The sequence below is a fragment of the Dendrobates tinctorius genome, unplaced genomic scaffold, assembly GCF_039654945.1.
Source record: "Dendrobates tinctorius isolate UK_male_01 unplaced genomic scaffold, ASM3965494v1 ptg000022l, whole genome shotgun sequence".
In the NCBI taxonomy this organism is placed as follows: Eukaryota; Metazoa; Chordata; class Amphibia; order Anura; family Dendrobatidae; genus Dendrobates; species Dendrobates tinctorius.
Window position 1 is genome coordinate 121,504,547 of NW_027361690.1, and position 21,784 is coordinate 121,526,330.

The following is a 21,784-nucleotide window of genomic DNA, read 5'->3' on the forward strand; positions in this document are numbered from 1 at the left end:
TCATGGGTGATGGAAAAAGGACTGTTTTCCATGTGTGTCTGTTTTTACCAGGGCAGCACAGTGCTCAGTGGATAGCACTGCAGCCTTGCAGCGCTGGAGTCCTTGGTTCGAATCCCACCAAGGACAACATCTGCAAGGAGTTTGTATGTTCTCCCTGTGTTTGTGTGGGTTTCCTCTGGGTACTCCGGTTTCTTCCCACATTCCAAAGACATACTGATAGGGAATTTAGATTGTGAGCCCCATTGGGGACAGTGATGATAATGTGTGCAAACTGTAAAGCGCTGCGGAATATGTTAGCGCTATATAAAAATAAAGATTATTATTACCATCAGTGTGGCATCTGTATTTTTAGTATGGAAAAGGAAAAATATCCAGGCTTCTCCTACCTATTGCACAATAAAAAGCATGACAACCAGATGGCATCCATGCACTGTCTGAGTTTTTCACAGACTTGAATGTACGATTTTGATGCATTTATCAGATGTTAATCAGATATGTCTGTTTGTTCTGTTTTTTGTGGACACTCAATCAGCAAAAACACACGGGCATATGGGCAGCCCCAGAGACTATAAAGGGAAAGCGTTCTCTATCTGTGAAATACACAGATAATTACTGACGTTGTAACTCCGGAGTCTATATTCTAATGTTCTGTAAGGCTATGTGCACACGATGCAGATTTGCTGCGGATCCGCAGCTGATTTTTCCACGCAGAAATGCTGCAGATCCGCTCTGTGATTTACAGTACAATGTAAATCAATGGGGGAAAAAAAAAAAGCTGTGCAGAAAAATCAGTGCGGAATTGCTGCGGATTTAAAAGAAGTGCATGTCACTTGTGAGGATCTGCAGCGTTTCTGGTCCCCTCCATGATAGAAATCCGCAGTGGCAAAAACTGCAGAAAATCCGCACAACATCCACATCAAATCCGCGGCAAATCCGCATAAAAACAGCGACAAATCCGCGGATTCTGCCAGGGGATGCGGATTGTGCACAACTTTTCCTACTTGTGCACATAGCCTTAACGTGCCAAGCGTTCACCTTCAATAACAAGCTGGGGTTTTTTTAAGCAAAGTACATGATCATGTGGCGCCATCTTCTGGATGTAATGTGTTGTAAAGCCTAAGGAGCAAAGAACGTTCCATTCATTATTATATTACTAATACTACTGTATCACTTATTTTAGTTCCTGTCTTCATATATTTGTTCTGTATGAGCTATTTCATACATGGTGCTTCTCTTTTTATCTTAGGCCTTTTGCACATATGATTCCACAAAGTTAAGCAGGATGTTACAACACAGGACCATTGACCAATGTATTCTGTGGCAAAAAAGTGTTGTTACTAGATAGTGTAATGGTTTTATATGTTTTCAGACATCAGTGTGCCCAATATATGTGGTGACAGTTTTCACACGTACCGGAGACACTTACATTTGTAGACCCATTCATGTCAGTGTGTATCCATGGACCATGTATCTATGAGCAAAACAAGTTGACATGTCCATTTTTTACCAGCAGCACGGGCAACAAAATGTCCCGCACACGTGCACACCAATGACATGCAGGGATGTCACCTGTGTAACACTTACCAGCACCTGAGACGCATCTGGACAGTTAATGCTGATCCCCGGTGCCGGGAGCTGAAGATGGCTCTCATCATTCTCCCCTGCTCTGCCGGCAATCAGCGCAAGTAGGGGAGACTGATGAGAGTTATATTTAAGAGATAACAAGAGCAGGCAGCGGCTGATGGGAGCATTCATCAGCCAGCTCCTGCACTATAAATAAAGCGACGTGGATTCCCCTGTATTTTTGATAACCAACCAAGAAAAACTGACAGCTAGGGAGTGGGGACTGAAACCATCAGCTGTCAGCTTCAGCAAGGCTGGTTGTCAAGAATAGAGGCATCTCCATGCTGTTTTTTAATTATTTAAATAATTTTAAAAAATGGCGTGGGTCCCCCAATTTTGACAACCAGCCAAGCTAAAGCTGACAGCTGGGGGCTGGTATTCTCAGGCTGGTAAGGGGCCATGGATATTGACCTTCATCAACCTAAAAATAGCAGCCCACAGCCACCCTAGAAAAGGCACATCTATTAGATGTGCCATTTCTGGCACTTTGTCTGGCTCTTCCCACTTGCCCTGCAGAAGTGGCAAGTGGGGTTCATATTTATGGGCTTGATGTCACCTTTGTATTGTCAGGTGACATCCAGCCCACGATTTAGTAATGGAGAGGCGTCTATAAGACACAGCCAGAATAAAAGTCCTTTATAAAGCAAAACATACCTTCCCATTTTTATTGAAAAATAGCAAACACAGTTATACTCACCTAACACCTATTCTATTGAATCCCTCGTCTCCTGTAATAAAACAAAAATAAAAAAACAACCATATCCCTTACCTGTCTGTCATTCTGTCCCATGTCATAATCCATGTCTGGGGGATAAATAGTTTTCAACCTGGACTTTGCCAAGATGTAACTGTCCAGGCTGAGAACCATTTGTAAATGAGCTGCTTCACTCAACTCTACTCTTGATCAGATTCAAACATGTCTCACCCAAAATCTTATCCCAGGTCACTTCTACATATTCCAAAAGTTGATGCATATTGATCGGCTCACATGGGTATATATAAAAATTTTTTCAAGTCTACCCACAAGTTTTCAATTGGACTGAGGTCTGGATACTGTGAGGGCCAATCCAGCACCTCTACTTCATTGTCATTGAACCATTTGTTCGCCAATCTCGATGTATGCTTCAAGTCGTTGTCCTGCTGAAAGTCTGTCGTCCTTTTCATAACCATAGTTCGAGTGTATGAAGTAACTTATCTTGTAGGATACTCATATATAGCTCAGCAGTGAGATCACCATTGATCCCGTTCAAGTATCCAATGACTTTGGCTGTAAAACAACCCCATATCATGTTTCTTTCACCAAACTTGGCAGCTCCTTCAATTTCTTGATCTGTTGGCCGCTTTTTCACTTTCATCTATCGACAGATTAAACAAGAACCACAAGATGGATTTCTTCAACTCAGGTATCATTTTAATCAGTGTAATACCATGAACCTAACAATGCCTGTAGCTTAGCAAAATTCTGATGACAGGTTTGCTTTAATAAGGAACACTGTTTTAGACAATTTGATAAATCTGCATTATTCCTAGTGCAGGGCTACATGACTGGTACATTGTTCTGCTCTTTGATGTGCTTTCAGCCACCGGCCTCCATATTAAATTGATAAGTAAAAATTGTAAAAGAAAAGTTATGAAAAATGAATGACATAAAAAGTATGAAATACCGTATGTAATCAAGTATAAGCTGACCCGAGGCACCTAATTTTGCATCGGAAAACTTATTGACTCAAGTGTAAGCCGGGAATGCATTGTCCACTCATCCTCATCCCTATCCTAGTATGCATGGCTCCTCATCCCCATCCTTGTATGCATGGCCCCCTCATCCCTATCTTGGTATGCATGGTTCCTCATCCCTATCCTGGTATGCATGGTTCCTCATCCCCATCCTTGTATGCATGGCATCTCATCCATATCCTGGGATGCATGGATCCTCATCCCTATCCTGGTATGCATGGTTCCTCATCCCCATCCATGTATGCATGGCATCTTATTCATATCCTGGGATGCATGGTTTCTCATCCCTATCCTGGTATGCATGGTACCTCAACCCTGTCCTGGTATGCATGGCACCCTCATCCCTATACTTGTATGTATGGCCCCCATCACAAAAGCATAAAAAAAATCCTATTTACCGTCCTTGCGCTCCCTCGCAGCATCTTGTTTCGGTGCCAGCAGCTGTGGCAGCCGGGCGATCACGTGTCCCTTCTTCTTAAGAGAATGAATATTCACTGTGCTCCACGCCTATGGGAGTGGAGAGAGGTGAATATCCATTTCTCTTAAGTAGCAGGGACATGTGATCGCCTGGCTGCCACAGCTGCTGACACCAAAACAAGATGCTGTGATCGCCCGGCTGCTGCTGGAAGTCGGCGACTGCGGCTGACACTGTGCGAGCAGTGAATATTCATTTCTGTTTAGCAGTTGGCACAGGATTTAGCCGCAGCAGATGGCTCCTGCCTCCTGTGACTTGCTGCTCCGGGGCTGCCGCTCCCCCTCCTTCTTCTGGAACAATGACTCGAGTATAAGCCGAGGGGGGGAGTTTTCAGGAAAAAAAATGTGCTGAAAAACTTGGCTTATACTCAAGGATATATGGTACCGTATTTTTCCGACCATAAGACGCACTTTTTTCCCCAAAAAATTTTTGGGGAAAGTGGGGGGTGCGTCTTATGGTCGCAATATACTAACCTCCAATCATGACTGGAGGCTGGTGCGGGTGCCGCGGGGCTCTGCGGTGCGGGCAGCGGGCGGGGCTCTGCGGTGTGGTGCGGGTCATTGCCGAGATTTGAATCTCGTCTCCCGAGATCTTGGGACAAGATCTGAACCCGCGCATGCGCCGTCCCCGGACCGGCGGCCATCTTCCCGGCGTCCATGTTCCCGGAGGCCACCACAACATGGCGTCAGCCAGCAACGGATGTGCGGGGGCCTCCGGGCTGCGAGGAAATGCCGGCGGAGCCGCCGCCCCTGCACCGGAGCACAGCCTGCCGCCACCCTCACCCCGCAGAGCCCAGCTGCCCCAGCACAGCCCACTTGCCCCAGCTGCCCCAGCCCAGCACAGCCCACCTGCCCCAGCCCACTTGCCCCAGCACAGCCCACTTGCCCCAGCATAGCCCACCTGCCCCAGCCCAGCACAGCCCACCTACCCCAGCACAGCCCACTTGCCCCAGCACAGCCCACCTGCCACAGGACAGCTGCCCCAGCCCAGCACAGCCCAGCTGCCCCAGCACAGAGCCGCCACCACCGCACCAGCCTGGAGCACTGAATGACCTCTGTGACCACTCCTCCACCTGTGCCGGATCCCTTCCCAGGTAAGCTGAATTCGGACTGTAAGACGGACCCCCATTTGACACATTATTATTTTTTTCCCTATTTTTCTTCTTAAAATTGGGGTACGTCTTATGGTCCGGTGCGTCTTATAGTCCAAAAAATTACGGTACCTACTTTTCCCAATATAAGAATAAAGAAATCAAAAAGATACAGCAAAATGTGCAAAAAAATTGAAAGAGCAGAATTGCTGTTTTTCTCCCCTAAAAATGCAGTAAAAAGTGATCAAAACATGATATGAATGCCAAAGTAATACCCATAAAAACAACTGTCCATTAAACAAACAAGCCCTTTATATGGCTCCATCAGCAGAAAAGTAATAACGTTACAAGTCTCAGTAAACACGGACACAACCAAATTTTTTTTTCAAAGTTGAGAATTTTTTTTATCTACTAAAATCTAATAAAAATGAGGATCACGTTCGGTACTACCGTAATTGTACAGATCTGAATAATCACGTCGCCTGGAAAAGGATAAAAATGAAACCAACAAAAAACAATGCCAGAATTACATTTTTTTTTTTTTTTTTATCATTTCACCACTCTTGGAATTTTTTTTCCCATTTTTTCAGCACGTAATTTGTAAAACGAATAATGCCATTTAAAACAACAACTCTTCCCTCAACAAATATTTGGCTACGCTGAATAGTATAAAACTTATGACTCTTGTAATAAGGTTTAAAAAAAATTGAATGCACAAAAATAAAAATTTGCCCCTTCCGTAAGGAGATATAGAGATTTTTCACGGCGGTACCTGTGTGGTGCTGGCTCAGCAAGAATCCTTCCCATGAATGGTTAATAAATAACAAAATTCAAATAAAAAAAGAATTTAAGTTTAATTGGTGTTAAATAATTTTAATACAGGCTTATCACTAAATAATATAAAAATATATAAGGGTGTGCTTACAAGTATGGAAGTCATGGCTGACAGTGGACTATACTCAAAGGTAGTCTTCCATCTCTAGTCCTTAGACCTGATTCAGATGTCCATGAATCACAGATAGAACAAGCACCCATTAAAGTCTGTGGGGCCATTGACATGTCCATGTCTTTTTGTGGAACAGGTGTCCACAAACACATCCTGGAGACATCCATTTTTGATCAGCATCATGGATAAATGTGATCTATGGGTCACTGAAAATCACAGACAGCACACGGATGGCATCGGTGTGTCATCCATATGCTGTACGTCATCCATGGATAGGAAATAGTTTGCAGTTTTTGGGGGATTTTTTTCATATGTGAAAATCACTAATGAAAAACTGATGGTAAAAACGGACACACGGACCGAATACTGATGAAGCTTGGATCCAAAAAGCCAATGAACAACGGTCCATGCTTTTACGCTCAAGAAAAATTAGGGGAGGCTGAATGAGGCAATGTGATTAAGTTTAAGTTTTTAAAATGTTTCTTGCCTGAAGATCCAAACTAGAACCCAGGCTTGGATCTAGTCTTTCATCTGTGTTTATGCAGTACTTTATCTGAAGAATCGGCCTCCAGTTTGGTGAAGCCCCAAGAGTCATTGTGAAATCTTTTTCCCGCTAGCATCGTAGTTATTCTGGCTTCTTTCCGGCTAGACTCATGGCTCTCATAAAGCCTTGGATTTCCTTCTCCAGATGTTTGTTCCTCCTTTCAGCATCATCTCGTGATTGTTTCATATTTTGCAATGTGATTTCTTGCGCCATTCGCTGGTTTCTTTCTTTTTCCAAGTCCTCATTTAATTTCACCACTTTCTTCCATACGTCATAATTTTCTTTCTCTAGACTAATATCAGAAACAGAAATGAAGATATTAGGTTTTGGAAATACTTCTTAAAACCTTGGTCTGCATTTGAAATACAATCATTATATGGTTATTCCCATCAGGCTATGCCATAAATGTAGAGTAGATATGGATCCCACCAATGGGACCTAAATCTATGGGACTCGTCAGTGGAGAGAAGAGGTCATTAGAATTCCCCTTAACTTAAATTGGAATATCAACCCCATCTCCACTGAAGGCAGTGTGTGTGTTCTTGAGATAGATGCAAGTCCTATTGGTAGGTTACATACCTACTATACATGTACTATGGTGCTTCAAAGAATGTGAACCCTTCAGAATATTTCTGCAAAAATTTAACCTAAAACTACATCTGATTTTTGCACAAATTTCAAAAAGTAGATAAAGAGAATCAAACTAATAAGTCAAAAATATTTGACATTTTCATTTTCTGCATGAGTAAAATGACCAATCTAACATGCCTATGAATGGCACAATACGTGAATCTTTAGGATTAGAAAATAATTTAAAGGTGAAATCAAATTCTGCTGTTTTCAGTCAACGGGACGACAATCAGGTGTAAGTGGGCGACCTATTATATTTAAAGAATAGAAATCTATCAGTCTGATCTTTACAAATGTTTGTGAAGTTTATCATGGCACGAACAAAAGAGATTTCTTAGGCTACTTTCACACATCAGGTTTTCGGCGTCAGGCGCGATCCGGCGTCGTGCCGGAACGCCGGATCCGGCAAATGTTTAGTAAAACCGGATGTGACGGATCCGGTTTTCTGCCGGATCCGTCTTTTTCTTGACAGACAAAACCGGATCCGTCTCATCCGGTTCATCCGTTTTTCTATCCGTTTTTCGACGGATTACGCCGGATCCGGTTTTTAAAATTGACCCTTGTGGCCTTCCGAACGGGATTGGCTACTGGAAAACTAGATATAGCATGTTCCTACAGCCCTTCTTTGACAGGTTGTAGAGAAGAAAGTGCAGGTTGGAGAGAAGAGCAAGTTACTGGCGAAGATGGATGTTGTCATTGGAAATATTACCACTAGAAGTTCTGTGACGGTTTCAGGGACAATTTTCCACTATACTTTATGTCACCTCAAGGCAGAGTACACTGGGATGACAGAGTGTGAAAGATTTTTGCCCTAAACTTGTGTACCTTCTGGACCAACAGTATATACCTTTGCCAACCAAAGTTGGCTATCTTGTCATGGTCTTACTATTTTTACCTTTAGGCCACAGGTGTGTACCTGGTTGTGTTTTATGCAAAGTATTTCACCTTTTAACAAAAGTTGTGTACATTGGTAGGAAATCACCAACAATAAACACAACTTTTTAAGTGAAATACTTTGCTTCAAACACAACCAGGAACACAACTGTGGCAAAAAGCTAAAATTTACCCACAGTTATACCTGGTTTTGAATACCTTTTTACCTTTGAAATACCCTGTATTTAACCTTTTTTTAAAACATAGTTCGCCGCAGAAAGAAATGACAGACAACCATTGTGAAACGATAATTTAACTTTTATTTACATTTTTTTTTTTTTTTTGTAAAATGTTTTTAAAGTGCAAAAAAACTTTTTTAGAAAGGTTTTAAACCCAATGGGCATTTTTATTACAAAAAACACACATTACAATTCTGTGTACTGTGGGGTGGAAATACTGCTGGAGGGGCTGCGGGACACTTCGACACTGGGTGTGTGGAGAGAGGACTGGGATCTTGGTGGGGAAGGAACAGTTAGAGGTGAAGGTGTGGAAAAAGCTACAGAATGGGTGGACATGTGGGAAGCAGAAGAGGTGGTGGGTGGTGGAGTGGAGGGTTGGGCAGGGACTGTAGGAGCAGATGATGTTGATGGAAAGTTGTATGGGGAAGGAGTTTGGTACGGGGAAGGAGTTTGGTACGGGGCAGGTTGCTGGAAGTGGGGAGATGACTGGTACTGGGGAGGTTGCTGGTACTGGGGAGGTTGCTGGTACTGGGCAGGTTGCTGGTATGTAGTAGGAGGGGGAGGATGAAAAGTGGCTGGAGGGGGTGCAGATGTAATAGGAGGGGGAGGATGGAAAGTGGCTGGAGGGGGTGCAGGTGGAGGAACTACAGTGGTGGGAGGTGGAGGTTGGGAGGTAACCTGCTGTAGAGCACCGTGGCACGAATGCATTACATGCATCTGCTGGGCAGGAGAGAGCGTTTCCATGCGCTCCACAACAGACCTGAAAAAGGTGTGGTTTGGCGAAGATCTTGCTTCTGAATGCATGGTTTGCAGAAGTGTCTTCACCTCCAGAATGCTGGAGTTGATCTGCTGAAAGCCTGCGGAGATTTACTCTGACAAGACTTTGAGACAGTTCTGGAAAGATGCATTCAGATGCAATAACTCTTGCGCATAACTCTTTTCCTGACCCCTCTGCCGCTGTCGCCCAGTACCTGCAGGTGTACTAGAGGCGGCAGGGGCAGAAGGGTGGGGTAAAGGGAAAGCGATCTCCTCACCAGCAGCTTCATGTAATGTAGGCGGCCACGATGCTCCTGTGCTGGTGGATGGGACAGATGGGTCGAATGTGTGGGAAGGCAGGGAAGGTGCAGATGTACCGGGGCGGTCGAAGTGTCCCTCGGTGCCGGTCTCCTCAGGGATCGCCTCAGAAGGGTCCAATCGTGCAGGCTCCCGAGTGCTGCTCACCGTGCTGTGGAATAAAGAGAAAAAAAAACAATTAAAATACTGACATGGTATGGCCCTGGCTGAAAAAAAAAAGTTACATCTAACATTTTTTTCACATGTGGTGTGTAATATTTACCTTCTGGTGAGCATTGTTTCCCGGAGGAACGACAGGGCTCGTGCGTACTTGTACTTGCTCCTGCGTCCTCCAGATCCACTCGGGGCCCGCATCTCTTTATTGAACTCCTTCTTGAAACGATCCCTCACAGACCACCACCGATTCACAATTCTGTTCCCTGAAACGAGAAAGGAGTGGTTAGTATACAACATCAGTGTTTCACAAACTCCAGTCCTCATGGTCCCCAGGGGTCATGTTTTCAGGATTTCAATAGTAAATAGAAATCCTGAACACATGATCCGTGGGGACCACGAGGACTGGAGTTCGGGAAACACTGGTTTACATCAAGCAACCGTTACTGTATATACTTACGCTCTTTAATCTGGTCCCGAGCTTCGAGGTCCTCCCAGCGGCCCACAAGGAGAGAACAGATTTCCTCCCAGAGTCGTCGGGTAATGATCAGGTCAGCGTGGCGGCGGTCAGCCATATTCCAGAGCGGCTCCCTTTCTCTGACGAGATCGATGAGGCGGTCCACATCAATCCTTCCATCCTCACCGTCAGAGTCGGGAGCACGCTGTGAAGGCTGTTAAAGAAAAAGACAAAAATAACATAATTAGCCTCCACAAAAGAAATGAAATAAAAAGTGCAAAAAAACAAAGCAAAAATATTTATACTTACACGCTGGTGACCGCCGCGTTGCTGTCGCCGACGACCCTGGGAGGCACTGCGAGGACCTCTTGGCCGAGCACCAGATTGGGAAGACTAGAGAAGAAAACAAAAAATGTTATGAGTTTGGATGTAGGCATTTTGTTTGCTGTGTGTGGTCTGCAGAACATTGTTTTCTATGTGTTGTGTGTAGTGTGATGTTGTGTTTCTGCGTTTGATGCAAAAAACTTACGAATTGTGAGCCCACTCCAGGTGTCTGTCCACCCCTTCCTTCTTCTTCTGGGAGCTCCTCTTCATCTTGTGATTCCTGTTTTGAAATAAAAGGCAATGAATAGACATATATTACAGAGATGATGGATTTTGGAAATAAAAACTTACCGTCAAACGCTGACGATGCGAGGGAGGGCTCCCAGAAGAAGATGTGCTGTCCTGTTGATGGCCAGACTCCATGGCTGTGGGTATTGCTGCTGCCAGTGATGCCATTTCTGCTGCTGCTGCTGCTGCTGCATCTCTTTGGCGGCTGTTGAATAAAGAGAAACAAAGGGCCAATGAATATCTTGATATTCCATGGCCCTAGTTTGGAGGAATGGGGGATTTGATAATTACCGTCTCTCATCTGCTTCTGGACTCCCCTCCCGTTCAGCATGCTGCTCTATTTGGGGTGGTGCTGATGGTGCTGCTGCTGCATCTCTTTGGCGGCTGTTGAATAAAGAGAAACAAAGGGCCAATGAATATCTTGATATTCCATGGCCCTAGTTTGGAGGAATGGGGGATTTGATAATTACCGTCTCTCATCTGCTGCTGGCCTCCCCTCCTCAGCATGTTCTATTTGCTGCTCCATTTGGGGTGGTGGTGGTGCTGATGGTGCTGCAGTGGTCTCCTGCCTTCTCCTGCTTCGCTTGGTTGCTTTCTTGGGTGGCATGTTGGGTGTGGCTGTGGGTCCCACTGTCTTGCTTTTATATATGTCTTGTGGGCAGAGCTACTGAGCATGCTCAGACCAAAAAACCGGATCCGGCCGCCGGATCCGGCTTTCGCCGGATCCGGCGCATTGCGGTGCTCATAGGCTTTCATTGTGTGAAAAAGCCGGACGCGCCGGATCCGGCGTGTCCGGCTTTTTCGCCGGAGACAAAAAACGTTACAGTAGACGTTTTTTCCAGACGCCGGATCGCGACACATTGCGACACATTGCCGGATCCGGCGAAAACCGGATGAAACGCATGGCCATCCGGCGCGATCCGGCGCAAATGCAAGTCAATGTGGGTGAAACCGGATCCGGCATTGCATTTCGCCGGATCCGGTTTCTGTCAAAAGCGCCGGATCGCGCCTGACGGCGAAAACCTGATGTGTGAAAGAGGCCTTAGGACCTCAGAAGAAGAGGAGTTGTTGGAGTTAATGCGGCTGGAGAAGGTTACAAAACCATCTCTAAAGAATTTGGACTCCACCAATCCGCAGACAGACTATGTACAAATGGAGGAAATTCAATACCATTATTTCCCTCATCAGCAGTGGTTGAGCAAGAAAGATCACACGAAGAGCAAGGAGAATGATATAGCTCAATGTCACAAACCTAGGGTAACCTCTAAGGAACTAAATGCCACTCTCACAATACCTAATGTTAATGTCCATGGGTGCACCATCAGGGGAACATTGAACGATGGTGTGCAAGGCAGCATTGCAAGGAGAAAGCAATTGCTCTCCAAAATGAATATTGCTGCCTGTCTGCAGTTTGTTAAATATCACCTGGACAAGCCAAAAGGCTAAAAGAACAATGTAACAATGTATTTTGAATGGTGACTTGAAAATAAGGCTTTTGGTTTAAATGAGAAGTGTTAAACTTGGAGAAAGAAAAACAGTGCACTACAATATAAAAACCTCATACCATCTGTGAAACACACTGGTGGCATCATGGTTTGGGCCTCTTTTGCTGCATCTGCACCTGGATGGCTTGCCATAATTAATGGAATAATTCATTCTTAATTTTACCAGCAAATTCTAAAGGAAAATGACGTCTGTACATGAGCAGAATATCAATAAAACATAGGTCAGTCAAAACAATGACCCAAAGTGCACAAGTTGCTCTATAACATGGTTATAGAAGAAGAAAGTAATTAATGCTCAAGGGAGGCACACCAGATACTCAAAGCAAAGACAGACATACTTTTGCCACTCATAAATGAGATTTTGGATCATTTCTGTCATTTAAAAAATGGCATCTTAATATTTTTGATTCATTTGTCTGATTTGATTTTTTATCTACTTTAAGGTCTTGGGTGAAAATCTGATAGTTTTAGGCTAAATTTAAGCATAAATATGGAAAACTGTGAAGGATTCACAAATACTTTATGTCAAATCCTGTGGCTATAATAGAAATACACAAGATAGGAATTCTACTTTTAAAAAAAACAGATGATTAAAGTTGTGCTACAATTAAAGATATTGCTTTGTTAGATTACTTTTTAATTGGATGTAGCCACTAGATCTTGTGAAATTCTCGACAACTGAAAAGTGTAGCTTGTTGTGATGAGCGAACGTGCTCGGATAGCGTGTTATCTCAGCATGCTCGAGTGTTATCTGAGTATCTTGGCCATGCTCGGATAATATCTTCTAGTCCCCTAACAAACAAGCAGTCCCCACATGTATTGCGGCTGTCTACCACCACAAAACATGTAGCCGCAGGGACTCAATCATACAGTGGGTACGGAAAATATTCAGACCCCTTTAAATTTTTCACTCTTTGTTTCATTGCAGCCATTTGGTGAATTCAAAAAAGTTCATTTTTTTCTCATTAACCCCTTAAGCCCTTAACCCCTTAAGGGTGGTTTGCACGTTAATGACCGGGCCAATTTTTACAATTCTGACCACTGTCTCTTTATGAGGTAATAAATCTGAAACGCTTCCATGGATCCCGGTGATTCTGACATTGTTTTCTCGTGACATATTGTACTTCATGTTAGTGGTAATATTTCATTCAAATAACTTGCGTTTATTTGTGAAAAAAATGGAAATTTGGCGAAAATTTTGAAAATTTCGCAATTTTCCAACTTTGAATTTTTATGCCCTTAAATCACAGAGATACGGCACAAAAAAAACTTGATAAGTAGCATTTCCCACATGTTTACTTTACATCAGCACAATTTTGGAAACAAAATTTTATTTTGTTAGGAAGTTATAAGGGTTAAAAATTGACCAGCGATTTCTCATTTTTGCAACACCATTTTATTTTTACGGACCACATCACATTTGGAGCCACTTTGAGGGGTCTATATGATACAAAATACCCAAAAGTGACACCATTCTAAAAACTGCACCCCTCAAGGTGCTAAAAACCACATTCAAACAGTTTATTAACCCTTTAGGTGCGTCACAGGAATTTTTTGAATATTTAAAAAAAAAAGAACATTTAACTTTTTTTCACAAAAAAAATACTTCAGGTTCAATTTTTTTATTTTACCAAGGGTAACAGGAGAAATTGGACTGCAAAATGTATTGTGCAATTTGTCCTGAGTACGCTGATACCTGATATGTGGGGGGGAACCACTGTTTCGGCGCATGGCTGAGCTTAGAAGGGAAGGAGCGCCATTTGACTTTTTGAATGCAAAATTGGCTGGAATTCTGATCGGACGCCAAGTCACGTTTGGAGAGCCCCTGATCTACCTAAACAGTGGAAACCCCCCACAAGTGACCCCATTTTGGAAATTAGACCCCCCAATGAACTTATCTAGATATGTGGTGAGAACTTTGAACCCACAAGGGCTTCACAGAAGTTTATAATGTACAGCGGTACAATTAAAAAATCATATTTTTTCCACAAAAATGATCTTTTCACCCCAATTTTTATTTTCCTAAGGGTAACAGGACCCTAAAAGTTATTGTGCAATTTGTCCTGAGTATGCTGATACCCCACATGTGGGGGTAAACCACTATTTGGGCGCATGGCAGAGCTCGGAAGGGAAGAAGCGCCATTTGATGTTTTCGGCTGGAATTGAGATGGGACACCATGTCGCGATTGGAAAACCCCTGATGTACCAAAACAGTGGAAACCCCCCACAAATGACACCATTTTGGAAACTAGACCCCCCCAAGGAACTTACCTAGATGTGTGGTGAGAACTTTGAACCCCCAAGGGCTTCACAGAAGTTTATAACATACAGCCGTACAATTAAAAAAAATCATTTTTTCCACAAAAATAATCTTTTCACCCTCAATTCTTATTTTTCCAAGGGTAACAGCACCCTAAAAGTTATTGTGCAATTTGTCCTGAGTATGCGGATACCCCATATGTGGGGGTAGACCACTATTTGGGCGCACGGCAGTGCTCGGAAGGTAAGCAGCGCTATTTGACGTTTTTGGCTGAGATCGGACACCATGTCGCGTTTGGAGAGCCCCTGATGTACCAAAACAGTGGAAACCCCCCACAAATGACACCATTTTGGAAACTAGACCCCCCCAAGGAAATTATCTAGATGTGTGGTGAGAACTTTGACCCCTCCAGTGCTTCACAGAAGTTTATAACGCCAGGGCGTGAAAATAAATAAATCGTATTTTTTCCACAAACATGATCTTTTAGTCACCAATTTTTTTATTTTCCCAAGGGTACCAGGAGAAATTGGACCCCAAAAGTTGTTGTCCAATTTGTCCTGAGTATGCTGACACCCCATATGTGGGAGAAAACTACTGTATGGGCACACGTCGGGGCTCGGAAGGGAAGTAGTGACGTTTTGGAATGCAGACTTTGATGGAATGGTCTGCGGGTGTCATGTTGCCTTTGGAGAGCCCCTAATGTACCTAAACAGTGGAAACCCCCCACAAATTACCCCATTTTGGAAACTAGACCCCCTAAGGAACTTATCTAGATGTGTGGTGAGCACTTTGACCCCCCAAGTGCTTCACTGAAGTTTATAACGCCCGGGCGTGAAAATAAAAAGATCATTTTTTTTCCACAAAAATGATATTTTTGCCCCCAATTTTTTATTTTCCTAAGGGTAGAAGGAGAAATTGGACCCCAAAGGTTGTTTTGCAATTTGTCCTGAGTAGGCTGATACCCCATATGTGGGGGTAAAATACTGTTTGGGCGCATGGCAGAGCTTGGAAGGGAAGGACCACCATTTGATTTTTTCAACTCAGAATTGGCTGGAATTGAGATCAGACACCATGTTGCATTTGGAGAGCACCTGATGTGCCCAAACAGTGGAAACCCCCAATTCTAACTCCAACCCGAACCCCAAAACACCCCTAACCCTAATCTCAGCCCTAACCCTAGCCCTAACGGGAAAATGGGAATAAATACATTTTCTTTTAATTTTATTATTTTTCCCTAACTAAGGGGGTGATAACGGGGGGTTTGAGTTACTATTTATGGCGGTTTTTATGTTTGGCAGCTGTCACACGCTAAAAGACGCTTTTTATTGTAAAAATAGTTTTTGCATTACCACATATTGAGAGCTATAATTTTTCCGTATTTTGACCCACCGAGTCACGTGAGGTCTTATTTTTTGCGGGACGAGTTGACGTTTTTATTGGTACCATTTTCGGGCACGTGACATTTTTGATCGCTTTTTATTCCGATTTTTGGGATGCAGAATGAACAAAAACCAGCGTTTCATGAATTTCTTTTGGGGGGTGCGTTTACACCGTTCCGCGTGCGGTAAAATTGATAAAGCGGTTTTATTCTTCTGTCAGTACGGTTACAGCAATACCTCATTTAGGTCTTTTTTTGTGTTTTGTCGGTTTTATGCAATGAAAACTATTTTATATAAAAAATAATTATTTTTGCATCGCTTTATTCTGAGAGCTATAACTTTTTTATTTTTTCGCTGATGATGCGGTATGGTGGCTCGTTTTTTACGGGACAAGATGACGTCTTCAGCGGTACCATGGATATTTATATGCGTCTTTTTGATCGCGCGTTATTGCACTTTTTGTTCAGCAGTATGATAATAAATCATTATTTTTTGCTTCGTTTTTTATTTTTATTTTTTAAGGGGTTCGCTAAAGGGGTTAACTAATGGGACAGTTTTATAGGGCGGGTCGTTACGGACGCGGCGATACCAAGTGTGTACTTTTATGGGGTTTTTTTTCATTTCCAAAAAATGAATTTATTGGGGGAATTTTTTTTTTTTTTCTAATTTATTTGGCGATTTTTTTTTTATTTTTTTTTTTTTAACATTATTACATTGTCCCAGGTGGGACAGCACTGTCCTGTGACAGATCGCTGATCTGTCACATCACAGATCACTGTGACAGATCAGCAATCTGTCACAGGCAGTGCAGCAGGCTTCCTCGTGCCTGCGCTTTGCAGGCACTGAGGAAGCCAGCTCCCTGCAGGCCCCCGAAGGTCCCCATTGCCATCTTGGATTCGGGGGCCTGCAGGGAAGGAGCCCCCCGCAGCAGCGCTGCACATTGCGCTGCCGTGGGGGGCTCAGCGAAGCACGGAGGGAGCCCCCTCCCTGCTGATGCTTCCCTTTAACCCCCGGTACACCGCGATCGTGTTTGATCGCGGTATGCAAGGGGCTAACATGTCGGGGGCGGTCCGTGACCGCCCCTGACACATTGTGCCGGGTGTCAGCTGTGATAATCAACTGACACCCGGCCGCGATCAGTGGCGTTCACCACGTGGGCGCCGCTGATTGCTATGACGTACTATCCCGTCCCTGGGAATTAAGTCCCAGGGCACATGGACGGGATAGTACGTCTCATGGCAGAAAGGGATTAATGTGCACTCTGCACCCCATCTTGACTGAAAAAAAAAGAAATGTAGAATTTTTTGCAAATTTATTAAAAAAGAAAAACAAATATCACATGGTCATAAGTATTCAGACCCTTTGCTCAGTACTGAGTAGAAGCACCCTTTTGAGCTAGTACAGCCATGAGTCTTCTTGGGAATGATGTAATAAGTTTTTCACACCTGGATTTGGGGATCCTCTGCCATTCTTCCTTGCAGATCCTCTCCAGTTCCGTCACGTTGGATGGTGAGCGTTGGTGGACAGCCATTTTCAGGTCTCTCCAGAGATGCTCAATTGGGTTTAGGGCAGGACTCTGGCTGGGCCAGTCAAGAATAGTCGCAGAGTTGTTCTGAAGCCACTCCTTTGTTATTTTAGCTGAGAGCTTAGGGTCATTGCCTTGTTGGAAGGTGAACCTTCGGCCAAGTCTGAGGTCCAGAGCACTCTGGAAGAGGTTTTCATCCAGGATATCTCTGTACTTGGCCTCATTCATGTTTCCTTCAATGACAACCAGTCATCCTGTCCTTGCAGCTGAAAAACACCCCCATAACATGATGCTGCCACCACCATGTTTCACTGTTGGGATTGTATTGGGCAGGTGATGAGCAGTCCCTGGTTTTCTCCACACATACCGCTTAGAACTTTTTGGTGATAATTCTATCTTCGTCTCATCAGATCAGAGAATCTTATTTCTCATAGTCTGGGAGTCCTTCATGTGTTTTTTAGCAAAGTCTATGCGGGCTTTCATATGTCTTGCACTGAGGAGAGGCGTCCATTGGGCCACTCTGCCATAAAGGCCCTAGTGGTGAAGGGCTACATTGATAGTTGACATTGTGGAACTTTCTCCCATCTCCCTACTGCATCTGTGGAGCTCAGCCACAGTGATCTTGGGGTTCTTCTTTACCTATCTCACCAAGGCTTTTCTCCCACTATAGCTCAGTTTGGCTGGACGGCCAGGTCTAGGAACACTTCTGGTGGTCTCAAACTTCTTCCATTGAAGGATTATGGAGGCCACTGTGTTCTTAGGAACCTTGGGTAATGAAGAAATTCTTTTGTAACCTTGGCCAGATCTGTGCCTTGCCACAATTCTGTCTGAGCTCCTTGGCCAGTTCCTTTGACCTCATGATTCTCATTTGGTCTGACATGCACTGTGAGCTGTGAGGTCTTATATAGACAGGTGTGTGCCTTTACAAATCAAGTCCTATCAGTTTAAAAAACACAGCTGGACTCCAATGAAGAAGTAGAACCATCTCAAGGAGGAGCACAAGGAAATGGACAGCATGTGACTTAAATATGAGTGTCTGAGCAAAGGGTCTGAATACTTATGACCATGTGATATTTTCCTTTTTTAATAAATTTGCAAAAATGTCTACATTTCTGTTTTTTTCAGTCAAGATGGGTGCAGAGTGTATATTAATGAGAAAAAATGAACTTTTTTGAATTTACTAAATAGCTGCAATGAGAGTGAAAAATTTAAAAGGGGTCTGAATACTTTCCACACCCACTGTATTATCGGAGTGCGCCCAAGATGCTCAAATAACACCCGAGCACGTTCACTCATCACTAATAGCTTGTTGTGGGTTATGGCAATTCCTGATTTGGGATTTTTATGGAATCAGGCAGATCTGGTAGTGGAGCCATTCATTCCCTTCCAGGCCTGGGTTCCTCTGTAGTGCTCAGTCAGTCTAGGCATTAGGCAGATTCATTACTAGATTTAGAAAGGTGTGCAGTGTCTGCCCGTTAGTTGGGGAAAAACTCTGAAAGGACAGAAGGTGGCTATCCAAGACACTGTGACTGAGGACTGTTTGTCTAGTCCATGTATCTATATAATTGAAAGTTAAAGGGAATCTGTCAAAAGGTTTTTGCTATGAGCTCTATAATGTAGTAGCAGAGTCCCTGATTACAGTGATGTGTCACTTACTAGGCTGTAATTTGCTGTTTCACTGCAATCAGTGCTTAATCAGCAGAAGATCATCACTACAGGACAACTGTCCTCATACCTCCAAGTCCAACCTCACCCCCACCACTGATTAGCAGCTTTCTGTCACTATACAACATACATAGAAAACAGTGGTGTGGCCAGCTCAACAACTGAGCTCTCCTAAATCTCAAACAGAGAAATCTATGACTCTATCATAACTGCAGCACCCAGTAAACTAAGTGATATATTGCTGGAACCCGGGTCTCTGTCTTTACATCATGCAGCTGTCGGATTACATAGAAAAAACTGCTGATGGGCTCCGTTTCAGCAACCAAGAGTGGGGCCATCAATAGCAGACTTTACAATAACTCTCCTAGCTGCACATACCTTTTTATGCGGTCCTCAAGTTTCATTTTGGAAATTCGCATTTCTTCTAGAGAACTGGCCGTGGCCAAGCTTTCACAGCTGTCGCCATCTTTACTTTCGGAAGCTCCATTTTTAAGTTGGCTTGGGCTTTGTTGACCTTCACTTTTCATAGTACCTGCATCGAGAGTTCCTGATTCTGATCTACCACAATCACATAGGGAGTCTGGAACATTATCATAGGTGGATGTACGATGCTGAGACAGTTCTGACAATGTCCTCTTGTGGCCGGTACCAGCAGGTAAGTTAACTTTGCTCCCATTGGGAGAAGCCCAAAATTCACCACTGAATATTTCCTCGTTGAGGGGACTGGCTGTGCTGTCATCCTTATTTTTCACTATAAAAGAATTTGTGACTGGCATAGTTTGAGTTCTCTTTCTGGGGATAGCTTTCCAGGATTCTGCGTCGTCCGCCAACCCAGAGCTGTAGTCTTCATGAAGAGACATGTTATCATCTGAGATAGAAGAACAAGGGGAAGCACCAGAGTATTTCTGGAAAATGAATAAAACATATTAATATTATTTTGGTAATATATACCTGCAATGCAAGGATGGATATACCATGTATACCACCTGAAGGGCAATAAGTGAAGGGGGTCATAGATCCCATAAATGCAGTCTTTTAATGTCTGTTAGCTTACACATCATTCCATATAAACTGCTTTTGCTAGAGGGATGTGGGTCGCTCTACGTTGATATTTTTGAGAGCAAGAAGGCCATTCGCCAATCTCTGAAGCCAGAATTTGCCTCTGCTGCAATAAGTAAACATACCGATCCCTGTAGTAAATGTTCCATGTATAGATCAAGAAGTGGTATTTAATTTGATAAGTATAAAATATATTAATTTATTTCAAGAATACTAAACCTTATATGCATAAAAACAGGATGCCTCAAGTCATAAAACACACAACAAGAGGTAAGCTAAAGCAGCGTACAAAAATACACAGGAATATGGTATATACGTGTGGTCATATATAACATGCCAATCAATCAGGATGCATACAATTCTAATATGCCACTAGTTGTAAAATTCAGTAACTTCATACGGAAAATCCACAATATAGTATCCTTGCATATCACTGTATAAAGAAATTATATTCACAATCACAGTATATATCTGCAACCAGATGGCCAGTAAAATGGCCTAAGTTATTACGGTATATGTACAAAATCTGCAAAATATTCTATTGCATCCATGCATATCATTACACGGAAAAATTATATGCACAAGCACAATACTTAACTACAAACAAATGGGTACTGAAATGGCCAGAATTGTTATAGTGCCTAGGCTGGAGAAGTGCTTTTCACAAATAAAACTATATACAAGCATAGACCGCCATAGTGATAATTGCTATCCGTATGTCCATACTAACAATAATTGCAACAAAAAGCCCATAACCTATGTCCTACACATACTACCTGTATTAGTGCTCCTTCCACGAATAAAGCGCCAAGTGGCATGCTAACACTCCTGACCCCGACGCGTGTTTCGATGATGCTTCTTCCTGGGGGCGTATCTCCAGGAAGAAGCACTTCTCCAGCCTAGGTACTATAACAAGTCTGGCCATTTCAGTGCCCATATGTTTGTAGTTATGTATTGTGCTTGTGCATATAATTTTTCCGTGTAATGATATGCATGGATACAATACAAGATTTTGCACATATACTGTAATAACTTAGGCCATTTTACTGGCCATCTGGTTGCAGATATATACTGTGACTGCGCATATAATTTCTTTATATGGTGCTATATATGACCACACGTATATATATTCCTGTGTATTTTTGCATGCTGCTTTAGCTTACCTCTTGTTGTGTGTTTTATGGTTTGAGGCATCCTGTTTTTATTTATATATATGTTTTAGTATTATTGAAATAAAGTAATATATTTTAAACTTTTTCAAATTAAATAACACTTCTTGATCTATACGTGGTACATTTACTACAGGGATCGGTATGTTTATCATGTGAAGTGTGGCCCATTCCTCTCTTAGGGAAAATGGGCTTGGGTAGTTTGTTTACCATCTGCTGCAATAAGACCTGGTTCTTCCCTTCATGAATGGAGTAACTGTCCAGTTTATATAACAGGCACCTTACCATACGTGATCTGGATAAATCTCCTGTAGGTGAGATACTTTCTTCAGCTGCATCCCAACCGACCGAACTGCGTGGAACCTGTACTTTTTTCAGTTCGTTTCTTTGCGTCTTGGTTTCTATAGGTTGGTCATTGGCTTTAGGAAAGAATTTCTCATGGTGACTGATCATTACAGTCATTAGTTTTTGGATCTGTGGAGCACCTGAAAGGCAAGGTGACAAAACTATAATTGCAAAAGTTAAGAATTAATGTGAAAAACTCCATAAGCTATCACTATATGATGAATTTTCGGTGTATTTTTAACTAAAACTTTCAATAATATTAAAACAGGTCACAATACTCCAACCACCTTCCCCTATAAAGGCCCATGCCAACCAAAAACAAACAGAATCCCTCATGGGTGGGGCATCCTCGATTATTTAATGCTGCATAGTTAACTAGCATGGCATAGACTACATAACATCCTAACCACGTGAACTTTTCTGGTTC

At 43.0% G+C, this 21,784-nt stretch overlaps 1 protein-coding gene across 3 annotated transcripts in view; it reads right to left on the minus strand.

Moving 5' to 3' along the window:
* Positions 1-5,757: 5,757 nt before the first annotated feature.
* Positions 5,758-21,784, minus strand: part of ARHGAP25 (Rho GTPase activating protein 25) — a 159,454-nt gene continuing 143,427 nt past the window's right edge. For all 3 annotated transcript variants that reach the window (XM_073569125.1, XM_073569124.1, XM_073569126.1), the window contains 3 exons: positions 21,298-21,497; positions 19,163-19,689; positions 5,758-6,704 (listed from right to left, as the gene is read on the minus strand). In XM_073569125.1, coding sequence (XP_073425226.1) covers positions 6,494-6,704; positions 19,163-19,689; positions 21,298-21,497 — 938 coding nt within the window. In that variant the 3' untranslated portion in view covers positions 5,758-6,493. The remainder of the gene's footprint in view (positions 6,705-19,162; positions 19,690-21,297; positions 21,498-21,784) is intronic.